General features: G+C 47.5%; 1 protein-coding gene across 1 annotated transcript in view; it reads right to left on the reverse strand.

The window, feature by feature from the left end:
* CCDC73 (coiled-coil domain containing 73) overlaps positions 1-21,697 on the reverse strand; it is a 2,033,683-nt gene that overhangs the window by 1,939,144 nt on the left and 72,842 nt on the right. Inside the window, exon 2 of the mRNA XM_078682465.1 lies at positions 19,170-19,320. Coding sequence (XP_078538591.1) covers positions 19,170-19,304 — 135 coding nt within the window. The 5' untranslated portion in view covers positions 19,305-19,320. The remainder of the gene's footprint in view (positions 1-19,169; positions 19,321-21,697) is intronic.

Below are 21,697 nucleotides of genomic sequence, written 5' to 3' on the forward strand. Positions count from 1 at the left end.
CCACCCTTTGGCGCACTGGCAGCCAATGCAGGGCCTTAATAGCAGGTTTGGCTGATACTCTGGAGGGAAGGTTCATAAGTAGTCGGGCTGCCGCATTCTGTGTGCGTTGAAGTTTAGCCAAGGTGGCCTCTGGAGCTCCCAGGTATACCATGTTACTGTAGTCCAGCCGTGCCAATATTAAACCTTGGACTAGGAGTTTTCTAGATGCGGGCGGGAGTAGGGGAAGAATCCTCCGGGTAGTCCGCATAAGCCCGAAACAGGTGCCCACTACAACTCCCAACAGGCCCCCATGTCAACAGGGAGGGTGGTGGTGGGTGGGGTGTGTGCGACAGGACACTGAAATGTAATCAAATTGATATGAACATGTAATGTCCACAGTACTGATCAGCACAATCTTGTCCCTCAGGTGATCGTAATCTGACTGGTGGAACCAGCAACCGGCCGCAAGACTCCCCTCACACCCATACCGGACTCTCTGGGGAAGATTCCACAGCCAGCTCCGGTGCGGAGGATGGTGCGGGCCCAAGCAGACTGCCAGGGCCATCTGGCTCACAGGAAATCCCGGCCCCAACAACCGTCGCCAGTGTAACTCCTGCAACACCGGCCACAGTGAGCTGCAGACTCACCACCACCACCACCACCAGTACCACCACTCCTGCCTGTGCCACCCTGCCTAACCCACCGCACGACGCAGGGCCATCGGCCTCCCACCCAAGCAGGGAGAGTGCGCCAGACAGGAGAGAGGCGAGGCCACATCAGCCAATCAGGAGATCCACACTCCGTCGCGCTGAGGAAGCCCACCCACCCCATCCTGTGGCAGAGTCACTTGAAGCCCTAGCCAGGTGCCAGGCTTCCTACGACCGTAGCCAGGAACAGGCAGATCCTGCCCACCAGGACTCGGTGGACAACACTAACATGTTGCGGGACATTGCGGGCAGCCTTTGCCAGATAGTGGACATCATGGGCCAGCAGACAACAATGTGGAGGGAATGGATAGCCCGCAACAACCCCCCCCCTCAACCAAGTGTCCAGACGCCACGGCCAGCAACACCACCGCCACCACCACCGCCACCTGTGCCCCTGGCGACGGATGTGGCCCCTCAGCAACCTGCCCCCCCAGCTGACTCCGTCCCACCTCAAAGACGGAGGGGCCGTCCGAGGCTGGAAGTGGGTGAGGGCAGTGGGGGGGGCTCCATCCACACGCGCCAAGAGGGGCCGACAATGACTCTGACACTGCCTGAGCCAGCCATTCACCCTGGCAACTATCCTGTCCCACATAGCCAATCATTGGCACAGGTCTGCTGGACTAGCTTGACATCACCCAATGTGGTGTCAGCACGGACATTTCATCTGCCATTACCTTCAACTCACACTCCCCCACCCCACACTTACTTGTAAATATTCACCAGCACCAATGCACAACCTGTAAATAAATGCCACTTACACACTCAATGATGTGCTGTCTCGATGTTTAATCACATGATTGCCTCAGAAACAGACGTAACCAGGTGCAGGGATCCGAGTCGTACATAATCATGTCGCTGCGGGAGTGACCTAGGGAAATTCAGAGACAGCAAAGACACGTCAGGAAACATATTCACACCCATCACACCACACAGCACAGCAACATTCCACAAACCACACTCAACACTAAATCCTTGGATGAGAGGACACACATCATGGAGACTTGCAGGTCCAAATAAATGAACACACACCTATGCAACCATCACATAGCAGAACACCCAGCTGATGCACACCACATCCACACAACACCAGCAAACATACATAAGGCATTGTCAACCTGCACAAGAGGTAGTTACTCACATTCAATGAAAATAGCGATCAATGAGCTGACGCCTCTGGTCCACACCTTCCTCCTCACCACTATCCTCATCAGTCGACATGGGTGGAATGGGAGGCCGAGGAACTTGTTGGTCTTTAGGGTCCAAGATCAGTTCAATGTCATTGCGCACGGCCAGGTTGTGGAGCATGCAGCAGGCAATCACGATTCTGCATACTTTGCCTGGTGAGTAAGGCAGGGCCCCTCCGGTCTTATCCAGGCACCGAAACCTAGACTTTAGCAGTCCAAAAGTCCGTTCAACCACTCTACGTGTCCTTCCATGTGCATCATTGTAGCGCATTTCACCCGCTGTAGTAGGATTACGTATGGGACTCAGGAGCCAGGGCCGGTTTGGGTACGCCGAGTCGCCTATGTAGGGGGATGACAGACAGAAATATCACAACCAGATTTGGTGGGTACCCCATGCCACACAGAAAGCACAACAGTCCCCACAGCATACTCATCTACATGCCATGCTTGACCGGGACGTAGATTTGCCATCAGTTCGGGGACAATGCTGCTCCGCATGATGTGGGCGTCATGTGCGGAGCCTGGAAATCTTGCACACACATGGGAGATGATGTTGTCGGCCAGGCACACCACCTGCATGTTCAGCGAATGGAAGTGCTTCCGATTCCTATAAACCTGCTCACGTGCCCGTGGTGGAATGAGAGCAATATGTGTGCCATCAATGGAACCCACTACGTGTGGTATCTGGCCCAGTGCATAGAAGTCTACTTCGACTGCTGGCAACTCTTCCGGCCGTGGGAAATGGATGTAGTCATCCTTGTACAGCATCATAGCTTTTAGAACATCCCGAAGTACCATACTGAACATGGACTGTGACATCCCCCCGGCATGTCCAACTGTGTACTGAAAGGTGCCAGTAGCAAAAAAGTGTAGGGCCGCCATCACCTTTGCTGTGGGTGTAATGGAACCAGGATAAGTCCTTCGTGGCTGCAGATGAGGAGACAATTGGGCAACAAGCTCCATCAATCGACGTCGATCTAGCCGGAATTTCCTGATCACCTCCTCGTCAACCATATCCTCCAGCACAGTGTATGGCCGATGCACATTTTGAGCCATCCTGTGTGGGAGAGAGATGTAACTTGAGTCAACTTACAAACGACGCATAGGTGTGCAACTCCATCACATGTAAGCCAACATTAGCAAGAAGAAAATGTATTTGTCAATGGTCATATGTGTGACATCTCTGATAGTAACTACAATACGGAGTGCCCCATTAACAATGTGCAGCAACTTGCAACAGAAGTGTGTCAACACGTACAACGCAACTTGGTCACATGTCAACATTACTGACAAGACGTATGTCATGACCCTAATGTGTAGAAGCCACATCTCAGACACACATGCAAGTGCATGCACACAAACGATAATGATACACACACACCATGTCATCATGCACCAATGCCAACACCAATAATGGTGAGCATACGGACATTACATGCATGGTGACACAACAGGCAACACACATACACTGAATGCATGTGTACCCCCACCATTGTAGTGACCTCACATGAACCACACACTGACAACAGATTCTGAATGTGGCAATACAGCCGTGATGTACTGTGTAGATGTGAAGAAGTAAAAACGTCTGTAGGGTCACACCCGACGTCAACACGTCGACATGCACATCTGTTGCACATTGTGTGCACACCGATGGGCATAGTATGGACACACATGGAATAGTGCGTGACATATGAAGTTTCCCTATCACGCTCACAACCCTCATGACGCAACTGCAGACAATACACCACGGTGCAGCGTCTGAAAATATACTATAATTGGCGCCGCCATGGCGGTGCACTGCTACCGCTATTCTCGAATGGGCATACGCGGCCCGCGTTCCCTCTTCCCATTGGCTGCATGTGCACGGACCGTCACGGTCACACATCGGCAACCGCACGTGCAAGCTTCCGGGACGGATGCTTCTTTTGCAACATTGTACTATCACTGGCGCCACCATGGCGGTGCACGTATTCGGCGGGGGAGGTGCAGGCCTTCACACCCTTTCGATGTAGTCAATGGACATGGCAGTTCATGACCCCCCTTACAGTCACATTGCATCATCCACCGTACACCGGCCGTGCCAGGGCCGGCCTAGGACCGCCGTGCCGGCCATGTCAGCCACCGCCGTGCCAGGCCCGGCCTAGGACCGCCGTGCCGGCCATGTCAGCCACCGCCGTGCCAGGCCCGGCCTAGGACCGCCGTGCCGGCCAAGTCAGCCACCGCCGTGCCAGGGCCGGCCCAGGACCGCCGTGCCGGCCATGTCAGCCACCGCTGTGCCAGGCCCGGCCTAGGACCGCCGTGCCGGCCATGTCAGCCACCGACGGGTGTTCACTCGCCTGGCACGGCGGTGGCTGACATGGCCGGCACGGCGGTCCTAGGCAGGCCCTGGCACGGCCGGTGTATGGTGGATGATGCAATGTGACTGTAAGGGGGGTCATGAACTGCCATGTCCATTGACTACATCGAAAGGGTGTGTAGGCCTGAACCTCCCCCGCCGAATACGTGCACCGCCATGGTGGCGCCAGTGATAGAACAATGTTGCAAAAGAAGCATCCGTCCCGGAAGCTTGCACGTGCGGTTGCCGATGTGTGACCGTGACGGTCCGTGCACATGCAGCCAATGGGAAGAGGGAACGCTGGCCGCGTATGGCCAATCGAAAGTAGCGGAAGCAAAGCACCGCAACACCAGGGCCAGTCATTGGCACTTTTACGAACACGCATCCAGGGCTGACCAATTGCTTGCGACGTATGCCACTGACATGTGCACAAGGCCCTATATATGTGTGATGTCAAAAAGCACACACCCTACCCTGGGAACCAGTGCTGCCTGTTCACCTCGACCTGCTGCTGCTGAGCTGACCACCGACTGCTGCCTGTGACCATCACCTCGACCTGCACGCTGCTGAGCTGACCACCGACTGCTGCCTGTGACCATCACCTCGACCTGCTGCTGCTGAGCTGACCACCGACTGCTGCCTGTGACCATCACCTCGACCTGCTGCTGCTGAGCTGACCACCGACTGCTGCCTGTGACCATCACCTCGACCTGCTGCTGCTGAGCTGACCACCGACTGCTGCCTGTGACCATCACCTCGACCTGCTGCTGCTGAGCTGACCTACGGCTGCTGCTGTTGGGCCACAGTCCAGGACCTTGCCATGGAGGGAGTGCGAGAGAGCCGGTCGCGTCCCTTCACCGCAGCGGAGCTGGATGTCCTTGTGGACGGTGTGCTCAGCCACTACCAACGGCTCTACGGTGCACCCGGACCGGTGGTAAGTACAATGTTGTTGGTCATGAGGTGTTCAGTGGCTCCTGTCTTCTGCAGGCCTGCCGGTGTGCTGTGGGACCTTTACATGTGTAGTGCAGAGCATGGCTGCATGTTGAATCATGTTCCTGCGATGTTTGTGCATGTCATACTGTCCACTTACGTTACCCTCTTGTCTCCCATCATGGCAGGTAAAGCTGCACATTCGCAAGGCCGTGTGGAGGTCGATAGCACGTGATGTACGGGCAGTGGAGGGGTACAATAGACGACACACACACTGCCACAAGCGCTGGGACGACATCTCCAGGCTTAGCAAGAGTGTGGCGGAGATGACACTGGGGATGATTCCAAGATCTACACGTCTGGCCCGCCGCACCATGACCCCTCTTATGCACCGTATCATTGCTGTGACGCATCCTGACCTGTCCGCCCAGCTGAGTGGGGAACCACTGCAAAGTAGCGGTAAGCAGATTGTATGTGTATGTTACTTGGGCCTGCAATGCATGTATTGCTGCTCGGACACAGTAGTGGCTTCCGTGGTGCGTATGTTTAGCTGAAATGCCATGCTGGTGCCATTAGCGGAGTAGGCGTTGGCATCCATGTCCGCCAGGTGGACAGCCCACTTGCTTGGTAGTTGAGGGTTCAAGGACATGCCGTTGAGGTCTGTGGTCACATGGCATGACATGTGTGCAGTTGGCAGGGGTGGGACGTGTGCAGGATGTGTGCCACATGTAGAATGTATGTAATTGAATCCTAGATCTGTTGTCCTTCAGTACGTGTGTGTGGCACTTACTCACACCGCGTTTCTCTCTATTTCAGCTTTGGCAGAGGGCACTGACCAGCAGACGACGGAGATGAGTGGTGGCAATGCTTCCGAATCAGAGGTCGCACACACGCAGACTGACACTGAAGAGGGCAGCCCCGGAGAGGGGGACAGGACCGTCCCTGAGGACTCGCATATGGAAACACCATCGCCCTCATCCTCAGAAAGTGTTGGTGAGTCCGCACTGTTGGCACAGACAGGGAGTGGGCAATCAACACCTTCAGTCGGGACACAGCACACAGGGCCCACACTGCCACCCACTGCAACATGTACTGCTCGTGCTCGCCAGAGGAGGGGTAGCAGAGTTGCCTTCCGTGCAGGAACCACCGCCCCTGCTCCAGTGCCACAAAGTGCACTTTGTGCAGAGGCTGTTGATCTGCTGCGACAGCTGTGTGTAGGCCAGACCAACATGATCAATGCTTTTCAAGACCACGATAGGAAGTTGGGGCAGGTGGTGGCATTCATGGAGGGGATGCATGGTGATGTTGCTGGTCTCCACAGAACAGTTCGGTCATTGGCAAACACTGTGTCCTCAGCCATTGTACAGTCGCATAGACAGGGTGCTACTTCTGTGCCACCATCCACACCACTTGATGTTACAGGGGAGAGTGAGTCTTCAGACCAGGCCTCTTATTCTGGTCATTACACTAGGAGCAGCCACAGGCAGCAAGGCAGGGCACGGAGGGCACAGACACCATCCCCTAAGCCTGTGAACTCTTTATCCGAAGACGACGTGTCCAACACTGAAGTTGAAAGACAGGATCATGGAGGGGTGTGTATGGAAATGGATTCACATGCTACAGAGCCATCCCCCACCAACGTGACTCCCAAGCTAAGGCCACCTCCAAAGAGCAGGGACACTCCCAGGGACAAGGACAGTAACAAGGAAAGGCCACCTCCCAAGAGCAGAGACACTCCCAGGGACAAGGACAGTAACAAGGAAAGGCCACCTCCCAAGAGCAGGGACACTCCCAGGGACAAGGACAGTAACAAGGAAAGGCCACCTCCCAAGAGCAGGGACACTCCCAAGGACAAGGACAGTAACAAGGAAAGGCCACCTCCCAAGAGCAGGGACACTCCCAAGGACAGGGACAGTAACAAGGAAAGGCCACCTCCCAAGAGCAGGGACACTCCCAGGGACAAGGACAGTAACAAGGAAAGGCCACCTCCCAAGAGCAGGGACACTCCCAGGGACAAGGACAGTAACAAGGAAAGGCCACCTCCCAAGAGCAGGGACACTCCCAGGGACAAGGACAGTAACAAGGAAAGGCCACCTCCCAAGAGCAGGGACACTCCCAAGGACAAGGTCAGTACCAAGGTGAGGGCACCTCCCAAGAGCAGGGTAGCTTCAAAGGAGAGGGACACTACAATGGACATGTCTGCACCCAGGGTCAAGGCACAGGAAAGGGATCTGGGCCATTCCAGGGACAGGACACCTCCGACGTCCAAGGCACATCCCATGGCCAAGGGTTCTCCCATGGACACGAGCACCATCAAGGACAGGCATATTTCACCCCTGGCTGCACTGAGGATGATGTTTAAGGAACGTACGACACATGTATCAGCGGTCGAGTCACCCCATACCTCTACTCCCATCCACGGCCCGCTAAAGCAGAGGAAGGAGTACACTGTTGTTGCATCCCCCATTACACATGATGCAGAGGGCAGAAGGCAGGCCCACAGCAAACGGCAGGCAGGGTCCAGCACGTCCCCAGAGAGCAGACCACCACAAGCACATGATACACCTTTGATGTCTGGTGATGCCACTCCACTTACCAGTCCCGGCATGTCCGGGGTACCCCAACGTTTCACAAAGAAACGGAGACACACACCAGTGAGACCTGAACACCCCAATGTCGCTCCATACAGCTGTCCCCAGCTGCCAGAGCCACCCTGCCTCCTGGCCCATACAGCCCTGTGGCTCACAATTTCAGTGGTCCTAGTGGCTCAGCTGCTGTTCACTCACATGTGTCAGGTGCAGGCATGGTATTTGTTGGTCAGTGTACAGGAACATGTCCGGCAAGTGTGTCTGGTTCTAGGGCTCATGTGTCAGTCAGTAGATCGGTGGCTGTGTCTCACACTCCTGATTCTGGTGCTGGCGGTGTGTCTGGGTCTATGGCACATGTATCAGTCACCACAGCTGTGGCTGTGTCTCACACTCCTGTTGCTGGTGCTGGCGGTGTGTCTGGGTCTATGGCACATGTGTCAGTCAGTAGATCAGTGGCTGCGTCTCACACTCCTGTTGCTGGTGCTGGCGGTGTGTCTGGGTCTATGGCACATGTGTCAGTCAGTAGATCGGTGGCTGTGTCTCACACTCCTGTTGCTGGTGCTGGCGGTGTGTCCGAGGCGAGTTGTCCAAGCAGTCCACCAGATTCTGTGGTGTGAGGTCTAGTTGCCATCGGTCACATGTCATGTGAGTTTGTGTGTAGATTGACGATTGTAACCTCCTATGTTTTGTTAATCTCCTTGTGACGGCTCGCTTGACACACGTTCTTGGCTAGCCAATGATGTACCTGCTCTGTTGTCCACAATGCCCTGTTGCTGTTCTGATACTGCATTCTGCCCTCTCACGTGCTGCCTCTGATGTACCTGCTCTGTTGTCCACAATGCCCTGTTGATGCTCTGATACTGCATTCTGCACTCTGATGTGCTGCCTCTGATGTACCTGCTGTTGTCCACAATGCCCTGTTGATGCTCTGAAACTGCATTCTGCACTCTGATGTGCTGCCTCTGATGTACCTGCTCTGTTGTCCACAATGCCCTGTTGATGCTCTGATACTGCATTCTGCCCTCTGCTGTGCTGCCTCTGATGGACCTGTCCAGTGCAATGGACTGTTGATGCACTTAGCCCCTCTCACGTGCTGCCTCTGATGGACCTGTCCAGTGCAATGGGCTGTTGATGCACTTGGCCCCTCTCACGTGCTGCCTCTGATGGACATGTTCAGTGCAATGGACTGCTGATGCACTTAACCACTCTGACATGCTGCCTCTGATGTACCTGCTCTGTTGTCCACAGTGCCCTGTTGATGCTCTGATACTGCATTCTGCCCTCTCACATGCTGCCTCTGATGCACCTGCTCTGTTGTCCACAATGCCCTGTTGATGCTCTGATACTGCATTCTGCACTCTGATGTGCTGCCTCTGATGTACCTGCTCTGTTGTCCACAATGCCCTGTTGATGCTCTGATACTGCATTCTGCCCTCTGATGTGCTGCCTCTGATGGACCTGTCCAGTGCAATGGACTGTTGATGCACTTAGCCCCTCTCACGTGCTGCCTCTGATGGACCTGTTCAGTGCAATGGACTGTTGATGCACTTGGCCCCTCTCACGTGCTGCCTCTGATGGACCTGTTCAGTGCAATGGACTGTTGATGCACTTGGCCCCTCTCACGTGCTGCCTCTGATGGACATGTTCAGTGCAATGGACTGCTGATGCACTTAGCCCCTCTCACATGCTGCCTCTGAGTTACCTGCTCTGTTGTCCACAATGCCCTGTTGATGCTCTGATACTGCATTCTGCCCTCTCACATGCTGCCTCTGATGTACCTGCTCTGTTGTCCACAATGCCCTGTTGATGCTCTGATACTGCATTCTGCACTCTGATGTGCTGCCTCTGATGTACCTGCTCTGTTGTCCACAATGCCCTGTTGATGCTCTGATACTGCATTCTGCCCTCTGATGTGCTGCCTCTGATGGACCTGTCCAGTGCAATGGACTGTTGATGCACTTAGCCCCTCTCACGTGCTGCCTCTGATGGACCTGTCCAGTGCAATGGACTGTTGATGCACTTGGCCCCTCTCACGTGCTGCCTCTGATGGACATGTTCAGTGCAATGGACTGCTGATGCACTTAACCCCTCTGACATGCTGCCTCTGATGTACCTGCTCTGTTGTCCACAATGCCCTGTTGATGCTCTGATACTGCATTCTGCCCTCTCACATGCTGCCTCTGATGTACCTGCTCTGTTGTCCACAATGCCCTGTTGATGCTCCGATACTGCATTCTGCCCTCTCACATGCTGCCTCTGATGTACCTGCTCTGTTGTCCACAATGCCCTGTTGATGCTCTGATACTGCATTCTGCACTCTGATGTGCTGCCTCTGATGTACCTGCTCTGTTGTCCATAATGCCCTGTTGATGCTCTGATACTGCATTCTGCACTCTGATGTGCTGCTTCTGATGTTCATGCTCTGATGCCCACTTTGCCCATGCTCACGCATACACTGTGATTATACCCCTATTATGTGTAATAAAGGTAGTCAATCATGTGTCGTGGTTTGTCGTAGTCATTCCTGCTTGCGTACTACAATTGTGTATTTGTATTTGCTTCTATTCAGTGGTTTCGGTAACATGACACTCCCCCTCCCAACGTCACGACCCTTGCAGGTATTCCCCTCCAGACAGCCAATGGTTTGTGCCTTACCTGCGTCGTCGTCGATAGTGGGCCAAGACTAGGACGTGGTGGATCGCGAAGAGCATCGGGAAAGCGTGTAGCGCTGGGTCCATGGTGGCGAGCAGCTTGCGGTGGGTATTTCTGCTATGTACGTTATCTTCGCTGTGGGGAATCCGCCGTGTTCAGACAGGTTGTTTTTCCGCAGCGGTTTTATGTGTATTTTCCGCCATCTTGATTTGGGGGACGGTCGTAGGTGTCAGTACGTATGGCGGAGTCTCTGGATTGGTTACGTCCGCCGCGTGGTCGGGTGTAGTTGGGCGGCGGTGCGTGCTCTACCGTCGCGGACGGAATTTTGACACTCTTTCCCATCCTGATATGGCGGACGGAGTGTCCGCGGCAGGCGGACACGGAAAAGGCAGTTTCCGCTTACAGGGCTGCGGTCGCTCTTCCGTCCGCCATCCTGAGCCCCATTATGTGGCCCCGGGCACGTTGCCGTTGGTGCTCCTCCCTCGCAAACCCAGGCATCTCCGGCTTATCGTGGAGGAGGCCAGCCCAATGCCTCCCGTGGAGAAATGGGTGGGGGGGATCGGTGAAGGCCGATCTCAACGTCGGAGGGCCCCAGCCGAGCCCAAGTCGCCAACCAGGCCCGCTCGGCAACCCCATCGGGGGAGTCCACAAGTCTGGGAATCCCACCAAGGCGCAAGGGGGGACGGCGCACCACACACAGGTCTCAATCTGTAGGCCGCGGGCCGGCTCTCACCTCGGGTCGCCACCTTCCAGCTGCCATCGGTCTCGGCTGTCGGATCTCGGGCACAGCATCTTTAAGTTCACCTTCCTGCCATGTATTTGTAATGTTCGAAAGGCGATACGGTTGTGTTGTATCCGTAGATAAGGATTAGGTAGGCTAGTGTTCGGATAGCAATCAGGGCTATCGGAGCTCACCTAGCACACGTCCGCCATGTCGGATCGTCAGACCACACCCGTCCAGTTTTTAATATGTCAAACATAATTTGCCTATGTGCATTGAATATAATTAACTTGTGTAGTTATTGTATATATACACTGTTACATTTTCATAAAATGCAATTTTTAAATCGTATGCATTTAAAAAAAAATGTTAAAAGTAATTTTAAAATAATGTTAGTAAAGTTATTCCAAAAATAAAATATTGCAGTTTCTAATAATTTCACGTTATTTTAATTTTAATCATTTATCAATTTTAATGTTCAATTTTCTTAATGTTCATATTATGTGTTATGTTTTATTCTCCATTGTGTTGCTTTTTAGGTATTTATCTAAATTGTAATAATTGTAAATAACATTTACTTTATAGTTTTGCTATTCATGAAGTGTAAAAAAATTTATTGTGCACATTGTATAGGAAAAGTAAATCTTACCCCTTTAGTGTCCAACACCTTCCCAAAAATGGTTTGTATTTTGTGCTTGTGTATAGTATGGAGGTTTTTTTTTCAAAGAACATTAGCCAATACATAAATTTATTGTATTTATTTTTTATTTTTATACATAATTTCTTAAAGTAAAATCTTTTTCACGTTACAGTGGTACAATATCTTTATATAGCTTTTTGGTATACTATCACATGTACTGTACCTTTAGCAAGCTTTGTATAGGTATATTTTTAAACATATTTACATACACAAATGGTACATAATTTTTTCATACTAGTAGTGTTATATACTGTACAGTGTATTTTTACATTTTTATAAAGCATGTTTGGTATACATTAATTAGTACTATTTAATATTGTTATATGGTTCTTGCAATATGTAATTTATACTTTGCATGTACATTTGTATTTGTTCAATAATGTTTAATATTTTGTAAACATTTTTACAAATATTATACATAAATTGTTTAACATTTTATATTTTTTGTAACATTTCTACAGGAAAATAGTTTTTTTCAATTTTCTTTTAGCTGCATTTTTGTCTACCATTACTCTAATGGAGGGATAGACACGAAATAATTGTGCTCCAAGAATCTTGGCTGACAGCCCCTGTTGAGGTCCCAGATAGGATAGGTCACCACGTAAATGCAACATGAACTCAGCAATACGGAAGAGCCAAGGGGGCCTTGCTGTTTACATCTCTACAGCACTGAAAATCAAGTCATCACAGCTGACATCAACAACCTCGGCCATACAAGTAATAAATATGGAAATGGGCACACTTTCAGGGGTAAGCACCATCTTACTTATTAATATCTATGCACACCCAAAATCTAAGATAAAAAAAGATCTTCTAAAAAAAGTTACTGACGTCATTGCGGAATTTTGCTTCGAACAGCCAACTAGGGAAATAATCCTTACAGAAGATTACAATGCAAATCTACTACACCCCCAAGAAGAGGAAGACAACATCATTACAGCAAACCAAATTTGGGAGAAATGCAGCTGTTTCCGGTTGTAACTCGCAATGACAAAGTGGGCCGGCAATTCATAAGAGACCTCGAACATCTAGGTATGCGCGCATTAAACGGGACAATAAAACAGAAAAAACCTGCCAACTGCACGTATATTGGCCCCTGCTCAAGTTCCATCTTGGACTATACAATAGTTACTCTCCCCTTCAAGAGTTAATAAAGAGTTTTCAAATTAAATGCTCACCCGACAGTGATCATTCAGCCCAGCATATCGAACTAAAAATAACTTAGTTCAAACATCAAGAAGCCCCAGTAATAGAGGGGGATACATCAACAATCAATTTGAAACATCTAACATGAACATGTACCACATTACCGCAGATAGCTCAAATTGCTAAAAATGTAATGTTAAGTCTCGAGTCAGAAAACCAAATGACTATAGAAACATGGACCACCTTCTTGGCAAAGCTACCCAATGCAGGAGCGTCCACCAAAAAGATAAATAACACAGATAACGACAGCTATCTCACTCAAGCATCTCGAAGCTTAAGAATGCTCCTGAGAAAGACCTTTAGGAAGGGTCAACATCATAGCCCACAGTCGAAAGTATGGGAGGAGGTACGTTCTTTAAAAAAAAAATACAAGAAACAAATAAATCTGACCCCAAAGCATTCTGGGCTCAGGTGAACTCTATGAACAGAACCTCCAACATCATAAACACGACCTGTGTTCCGGAAAATGCATGGGTGCAGCATCTAATCTTCACATTTTCTATAAGCAACTTGGAACAGCTGACATCAGCTGCAACTTCCTCGCATGAAAAGAAAAATGAAAATGTACTTCAATCTACTCTCGTCCACTCTGAAGTAGAAATCTTACAAATTATAAGGAAAAGTCGGCTTGATAGCGCACCAGGACCGAATGGTGTCCCACAGGCAATCTACAAGCAAGATCCCAACTACTGGGCAAGTAAGATCTGTAGTCTGTTTGAGATGATAAGCACCACCAGTCGCATTCCGGAAAGTTGAAGAGGCGCGATTATTAATCCGATACAGAAGGGCGGGGGTCGTACAGATCCAGCAAACTATCGCCTGATCGCGTTGATAGATGTGGAGGACAAATATTATGCATCGCTGATTCTAACCGACTTAGTAAATTGGTCCGATGAGAATAAAAAAATACCCACAAACCAGTCAGGCTTTTGGCGTGGCACGGGCACAATTGCAAATGTATTAGCAATAGGCTTAATTGCAGAGAAAAGTCTACGACAGCGACAGGCACTCTTCTATGTTTCGTAGACTTCAAGGCGGCCTTTGACCGTGTCAGCCGACACACACTATGGGCTAAACTAAAACTCCAGGGCTTATCAGACACAATTTTAAACCCAATCATGGACCTTTACACCAATACCTGGATGCAGGTTAAGATTGATAATGGCCAAAGGCTCACAAGGAAGATTCCAACTAACGAAGGGTTAACGCAAGGCTGTGTCCTGGCCCGCACCTGTTCAATCTATTCATGGCCGATTTGACACCAAGGCTAGATGGGGTCAATGCACACCTTCCACGGCTGGGCACACTGCCTCTAACACACCTGTCTTATGCAGATGATGTGGTTCTTCTAAGTCAGACAAGAATAGGACTGCAACGTTTAATCCATGATCTAGCTGATTTTGCCAAAAACAAACCTGATGGAAATAAACATTAAAAAAACAAAGGTCATGATCATAACACACTGTCGCCCCAAACAGCCAAAATTCACAATCAACGACATCAAGTTGGAAGTAGTCGATAGCTACAAATATTTGGGGATGCACCTGGATCGAAGGTTTTAATTCGCAATGCATTATGAAACAATTGAAAAAAAGGGAACCGCTTTACTGTTTGCATTCTGCAGTATATCAAAACAGCTAAAAGTCCCTTTGTTTACTCCACTCCTGGCAGTCATCAAAGCAAAATTACTCCCAACGATAGCCTATGGAAGTGTGGTTCATCATGGTAACAGTTCACCAATACTAGATAAAATTCAAACACGAGTGTACAAACAAGTATTTCGATTGCTGTGTGATGCTTCCAGGGGAGACATGGCTTGGCAGTTCGGGCTGGACCGTTCCCATGAGGCACAGGGTCAAGGCTGATTTGCATATGGCCATGTCTGAACTGGGGTGGTGTGGTGAGCAAAAAAACGATGGATTTAGGCCCAGATCTCAGTACTGGGGTGAATGTATGACATTGTTCTGCATTCTGTCCATCAACTGTTGTTTTTGCGTGCGATGCTTCACCAGCTCAGGTACATCTCGAGTTTGTATTACAGCACCAAATACTCCACAAAAGGTACGAGACAATCAAATTCTGGTACAAAATATGGCTCAATCGTGACTTAGAAATTAACTCTGCATTCTGGGCAGCTTTGCAAAATGATCCTAAATCGCATTATGCGAAGTACCTAAATACCTCTTTGAAAATCACCAAGATGGCAGATGTCTGGCAAAGGACTCTACCATCATCATCATTCCAGCAGATCGTGAAAAAAGCGGCTAACTCGCACTCGCTAATTTAAGATAAAAACAACCTTTAGACGACGTGCGCACGCATGGATGGTTTTACAATCCTATACAAGGCTTGAGCCAGCGGTTTACCTAGGCCTCGCTTCCCTCCCCCCCCCCATTTAAAATCGAAGTACTTGGAGCTGCGCATGGGGAAACTGCCCACAAATGCTGATCAACCTGGCCCAAAGGATTGTAACCTATGTGGATCAACAGTTCAGGATCTTATACACCTGATATGCATCTGCCCGGTGTTAGAGTGTTGTCGCCCGAATCTACTTAGGAGGAAGTTCAATGAAAGAGGCATTCGTACCTGTCGATCCGCAATACAAAAAACTCTGGACTCAGGGGATCCACAATTTATTTGTCAATTAATCAAATTTGTAACTAATTTTGAGAATTTATTGAAAGGATAATATAGGTTACAGTTACAATTCAGCAATTTTTGCTCGGTTTAAAAAACAAAACATTCAAATATGGTATCAATTGCTTATATCTAATTTATTATAGCACGTTAATGAAATGTATTTTATGTTTTGGAACATTGTAATGGTTTTAATTAACTATACAATAAAGAATTTTTCAATGTTCATTTTTTTTACTCTAATGGAGGGGGAAGGCATACGACATGCACACACATACACTCACTCACAACCCCATACATTTAAAAGCGTGCACCAACCCATTCATAGCGGATGTATAAAATGTACGTTATGAATTCGATTGGAATCCCCCTGGATTCTGAAGCTTCTGATGCTTTAGTGCATTTTATTAACTTGTTTACACTTTTGTTCTTCCAGGTTGGCCTGGACAAGTGCAAGTTAGACATGTAGGCGTATTCAACACTGTAAAATGCACTTTATGAACCTGGTCTGCTTTTTTGAAGTCCAATGAAATTGCAAAGTGCACTTTATTCTCCAGCCACAGCCTGGTTGCTCCATCTTGGTCAGGACTTGTGAGAGTTAGGCATGGTATGCCCTATGTTATTGAAAAAGCACTTTGTGAATTTGATTGGAATCCTACTGGCTTTTGAAGCCTAATGAAACTGCTTAGTGCACTTTATTTATTGGCTTGCACTTTTGTTTTCCCAGGTAGATCAGGTTCGAGTTAGGCTTTGTATACCATGTGATACTGTAAAATGCACTGTATGAACCTGGATTGAATCTACTAGTCTTTGAAGCCTAACAATATTTGTTAATACACTTTATTAACTGGTTTACACTTTTGCCCTTCCAGTTTGGCGGGCAAAAATTATACACCCTCACGCCTTTCACCCTTGGTCTTGGACAAGTACATTGTAGGCTCTGTAGGCCCCAGACATTCTAAAATGCACTTCATGACCTTAATTGGAAATAGCATGCATGTTACTCACTGTACTGTCCATTCTGATGTCAGGTTTTGTTGCATAGTGATTTAAGCCCTTCGCATCAAAGGCTTACAAAAGGTGATCTCTGGTGTAATGGCCCAAATCATCGTACTACCAGCTCCATGGTGCTACTTGCTACTTACTTACTTTTGTGATACAGAAACTCCATTAAAGTATTTCAAAGTATTGCACTATATTCATTTGCACTGAGTGTTGCCAAGGGATTGAGTTGGCCCAATAGTGCTTTATTTTATTGAGAGTTTATTTTATACATCGTGATTTTACTGATTATTGGAAAAGATGTCATGAATAAGCACTTTCATGATGCACTGCATTGACAGATGTATGTTTTGAACAAGTCAATTGTGACTTTATTGATTCTCTCGCCATTGTTTTAAATGTTCTTGCTAAATTGTTATGGTTTTAAGTAACTAGAAACAATAAACATTTCCTTGCTTACCCATATACAGCACACACTCATAAAATACACACACACACACACACATAAAACACTAGAAAATACATTTTAGAAAATTACCGCTGCAGCACTGATCTTGGCCTCCGAAGTTCCTGGAAAATTGGGAAAGCCACCTTCTTTTATAGGCTGTCCTTAGATCAGCCAATGGCGAGTGGCACCAGTCGTCCCTATCTCGTCACTGAGTGGGATGGGGTTCAGTTCGAATGCTGGCCCCACCCCACTCCTTGACAAGGCATCAATGATGGACACTCGGCCATGGGTCCTTGAGGGAATACTGAGGAACAAAGGTTCGAGGCAATCAGAAGCGTTCAGCCTTGTCATGTTGGGGAGGTCCTCCAGGCGCTTTGCCGGGCTGAGGAGGTCATGCCAACAGGGAGGTGACACCTTTAGCTGCCATGTTCAGCTCAAGCTGTCCGGTGCCTGCGCATTTAGCACACATATAGCGCCTGCCTAACCTGAACAAGAAGATTGAGAGTCAGCCTGACCTTTGCTCAAGTTGGCAGACACTCTTGTTGGGTGGGTGGGACCATCCACCCTTGAGCACAGGGCGCTGCTTGGTTCCAATGTAAGCAAGGAAAAAGCACCATTGCTCCTGGTTGAAGAGTATAATACAGATATAATTGTGTTCAATGGGAACCTCACACCCCTGGGCAATGGTCCCACTACACCAATGCACTAATTATAGTTCCACTCATAACACATCCCTCTAGTAGCGTTGTGTGGTTATGTTAAGCTGTGTTTGCTTTCATGTGTAGAAATGTTCTTGTGCATGCTTAAGTCTATTATAGAGAGTTTAAGAGGCTCGAATAGGCATTGAGTCTCTCTAACTAATCATGTGCTTCTATGGAATGGATCCAGAGAGAATATCAGGTAACAGCCAGTCAACAATCCAGAGATACAGACAGGAAGTGCCTTTAGAAACAATCAATAGGGGCCAAAATGCACTGTGGTTGACTGAGGCCCAAAGAGAGTTTTAATAATCAATTTTGTATCAGAGAAGCAACGTGTGGCCGGATTATTTATTTAATGCAGGTAACTGCACCCCTTGCTGAAGGAGAGGATTCCTAAGTGAATTAGCAAGGCAATATGCTAGGAGCTGCATTACAAACTGAATTTCCTCTAGGCAGTTCATGGCTGAGAAAGCGATGATTTGAGCAGTCGGTGTAATTGTGCATCCTAATGCCTTTGAGAGTTGGCAATTACAGCTGAAATTTGCAGTGATTGGAGCATTGAGAGCTTGAATCCCAGCAAGGCATACCAAGACCCCATCCCTATAATGTCGACAAATTGAGTCTTGTTAAATTGGAGAATAGTGCCCTCTGTAATTTACAGAACTAATAGATGGTACAAATGCGGTATGAACTGCTACCTATATGAGCAATAATGTTCAAGGTATATTTTGCTGACAATGGCATAAGAGAAAATATAATTAGTAAAATGGGTAATATTACCAAAAAGTATAATTGATTAAAGTAACTATTACTACGAAATTTACACATAAAATCTAAAATCACCAACTTAAATCATGCATGGTGCCTGCACCCCTAAAGAGGTCAAGAGCACTTGGCAAGTTCGCAATTGGCTAAAATAATTTCAGAGTGTTTCTTCTGAAATGCCTGGCAAATCTTTCTTTTTAGGCAATTTAATTACTAAAGAATGTGTTACTGAAAATATCCTATTTTACTACATTTAAAAAAATGCATGGGGTAAGACCAATCCAGGCCTTCCCCTCCGAAATATCCATGCTTGCTTGCTGCACTGGTCAGGCAAATACATGGTTTGGTCCTACGCCTCACCACTTTCAAAGTTCACCAGCCACTACTGCATTTATGCACCATTTACATCATAAAGGGTTCTAACACAAATATGGATTAAAGTTCTTCTGTAAACTTTGTATCCAGTCTCCTCTTTCACGTATAAATTAACCTAGTATAAATATGTAGATGATGTATTGTAATGGTATTTTACATGTTGATGTATAACTATTCACAAAGGTCTCATTAACACTCAAATTATATGCGTTTAAATCATTCAAATATACTCTCACCCGTCGTAAGCGGAGTTCTTCTACTGCTTCTAATAAACTTGTTTTAAATTCCAACAACTGAATTGAAAGTAATGTATCTGAAGAACCTCTGAATGCATGACATGCTGGTTCGTTCTCCACACAACCATCTTCCATTTGTAAAAGGTTATAGCTACAAAGTAAAACGATCAGATAAAGGTTCATATTTAAGTAGAATAGAAATGTTACAAGTACAATTTCGACAAACATTTCAATAAACAGCAGTCAGTTCAACATTTATAAAAAGAAGAAAGTATGTATTTTATGTTTTTGTAATGTGTTAGTGACCAAAAGAAAAGAAAGAACCATTTGTCAGTGTGTCTTAAGTAACAACATGCATCACATCAATTGTATTTTATGCGATCAACCTAGCTTGTCTTCATCACTTATGCTGTTGCTCTTTTACTTGAACCACTGTCTCAAAAGGTATTTTTCATTACTCAATCTTCGATCGTCAATTTCAAAATGTTGCCATGGATGACATCAGAAGTCTAGCAGCTTTAAATGCAGGGCAGTCGAAAAATGTATTAACAGGTACGTCGTTATACAAATAACAAATATTAGTTTTTATTCATAGGTGCTTCAAACTTGAAAGAGGCTCTACTTTTAAGAATGCAGGACTGCACATAGTGAACACGCTGAGTGTTCCCCCAACGGTGGCTATTCAGGAGGGATCCCCGGAGGGGTAATATAACAACTTACTGTATGAGCACCCTATTATGTGAATTCTGTACCTCACTGGACTGAGTAAAGCATATGGGACACCGCACTTCATTCTCTTTCGCTGAAGTTTCCATGGGCCTTGAATGGACTATGTATTGGGGGTATAAAAGAGCCAACTCAACGATGTACATGGATGTGTTTGTGACATATGAGCCTATGAACGAGGTGTTTTTTCTATTCTTTGTTTACTGATATGTACCTGATATCCTATGGTCCTGTACAAGTCAGATTCGAGCCAATGTTATGGTTTGTTTTGATGTATGACAAACCATGATAAATAAAGTAAAAAAAAAGAATTCAGGACTAGATTTGCTACATACTGCCCTGTATTTTGGGTTCTTTCAAAATATGAGCAAACTCTAAAAATGTGGATACAACTTGGTGGCAAAACCTCTTTCCATGAATTACAACTTCATGATGGTGGAGAGTTGGCACCATCATGTTCTTAGTTGTTTGTTGTTCTGCTGCCAAGGTATGGCAGAAGTGGAAATGTTTACAGAGAATTTCAAGCCACATAACAAAAACAAACAAGCATTCCCCTGAGATTTCCCCTTTTTGTAACTATAACATTAAGGCCTTTTATACTTCTACACTGGTGTCTATCACCCAAATTCAAAACCGTAGACCATGAAGCTCTGGTCAATATCTGTCAACATGTATGGGATCTGGAAACCCCATATTACACGAGCTCTAATTCTATCAGAAGGCTTTCATTTTCACTGGTTCAAACACTGCCTTGTCCTAATCAAGGCGAGGATGATAAAATCATTCCTAATCTCAACCTCACAAAAACATCCTCAGCCCCAATAGTGCAACATCCCCTAGATTGTTAGATGAAGCTTGGCCGTTTCACATACGATTCACCACAAACATGAAATGAACTAGATTCAACACTGACAGTGATCTCTCTTTCAGAACACACCTTGCTCGGAAAGCTCAGACTGCTTGGTACCAGTTATACCTCGTGCACAGTATAAAACTTTGTTATGATATAATTGTTTAAAAGTGCTCATTCCCAGTGCTTCTTGGTGCTAAAGACTCACAACACAGGGTACAACTCATCAAAACGTAAAAAGAGGGGGAGCATTCGGAAACAGTTACATTTATAACACTTACAAAAACATTTAGCTTCAAAAATCAGAAATGAACACACACTAAATCGTCAGCTTAGTGGTGACCTTCCCAAAGAGGACTTCGGCCTTACATTTCAAGTTCTACTCCTTTCCTGTTTGGGTAGTGGCAATATTCTAATCGAAATGCTCCTCACTGACTTGATCTCTATGAAGAGCATGTGCATACTGCTACACTACTGAGCCAGGCACAAAAGCACCACCACATCACTCCTAGCCTGATGAACCTCTACAGGCTGCTCCTGTAGACCTGCAGAATGTTCAACTTCCTGACGTAGTTTTTCCTGCCAGTCTTCCTGCCAGACTGGGGGTCAGAACTGATGGGAGCCAGTTGCTGGGTACAGCAAATGGTCAGGAGAAGCTCACAAAGGCGGCATGCCTTTGAAGCTTCCCCCTGCCCATCCTGGGGGAGGAGACCTAGCACCTCGCCCAGGATGTGCATTGTTGCAGGCCCAGGAGAGCGGGGAGCTCTCCACCCAGGGGTCCAGCAACATGTCTGCTGTGCGGCAGCCTCTGCAGCCACTCAGCCCAGACGTGGATTGTAGGTTAGGTTTTCAGGGGGCATCTATAAGATACCCTCTGGTGCGTTTTACATTAAATCCCACACTGGCATCAGTGCGGGTTTAATGTGCTGAGAAGTTTGGTACCAAACTTGTC

This window comes from Lissotriton helveticus, chromosome 3_1 (genome assembly GCF_964261635.1).
Source record: "Lissotriton helveticus chromosome 3_1, aLisHel1.1, whole genome shotgun sequence".
Lineage (NCBI taxonomy): Eukaryota > Metazoa > Chordata > Amphibia > Caudata > Salamandridae > Lissotriton > Lissotriton helveticus.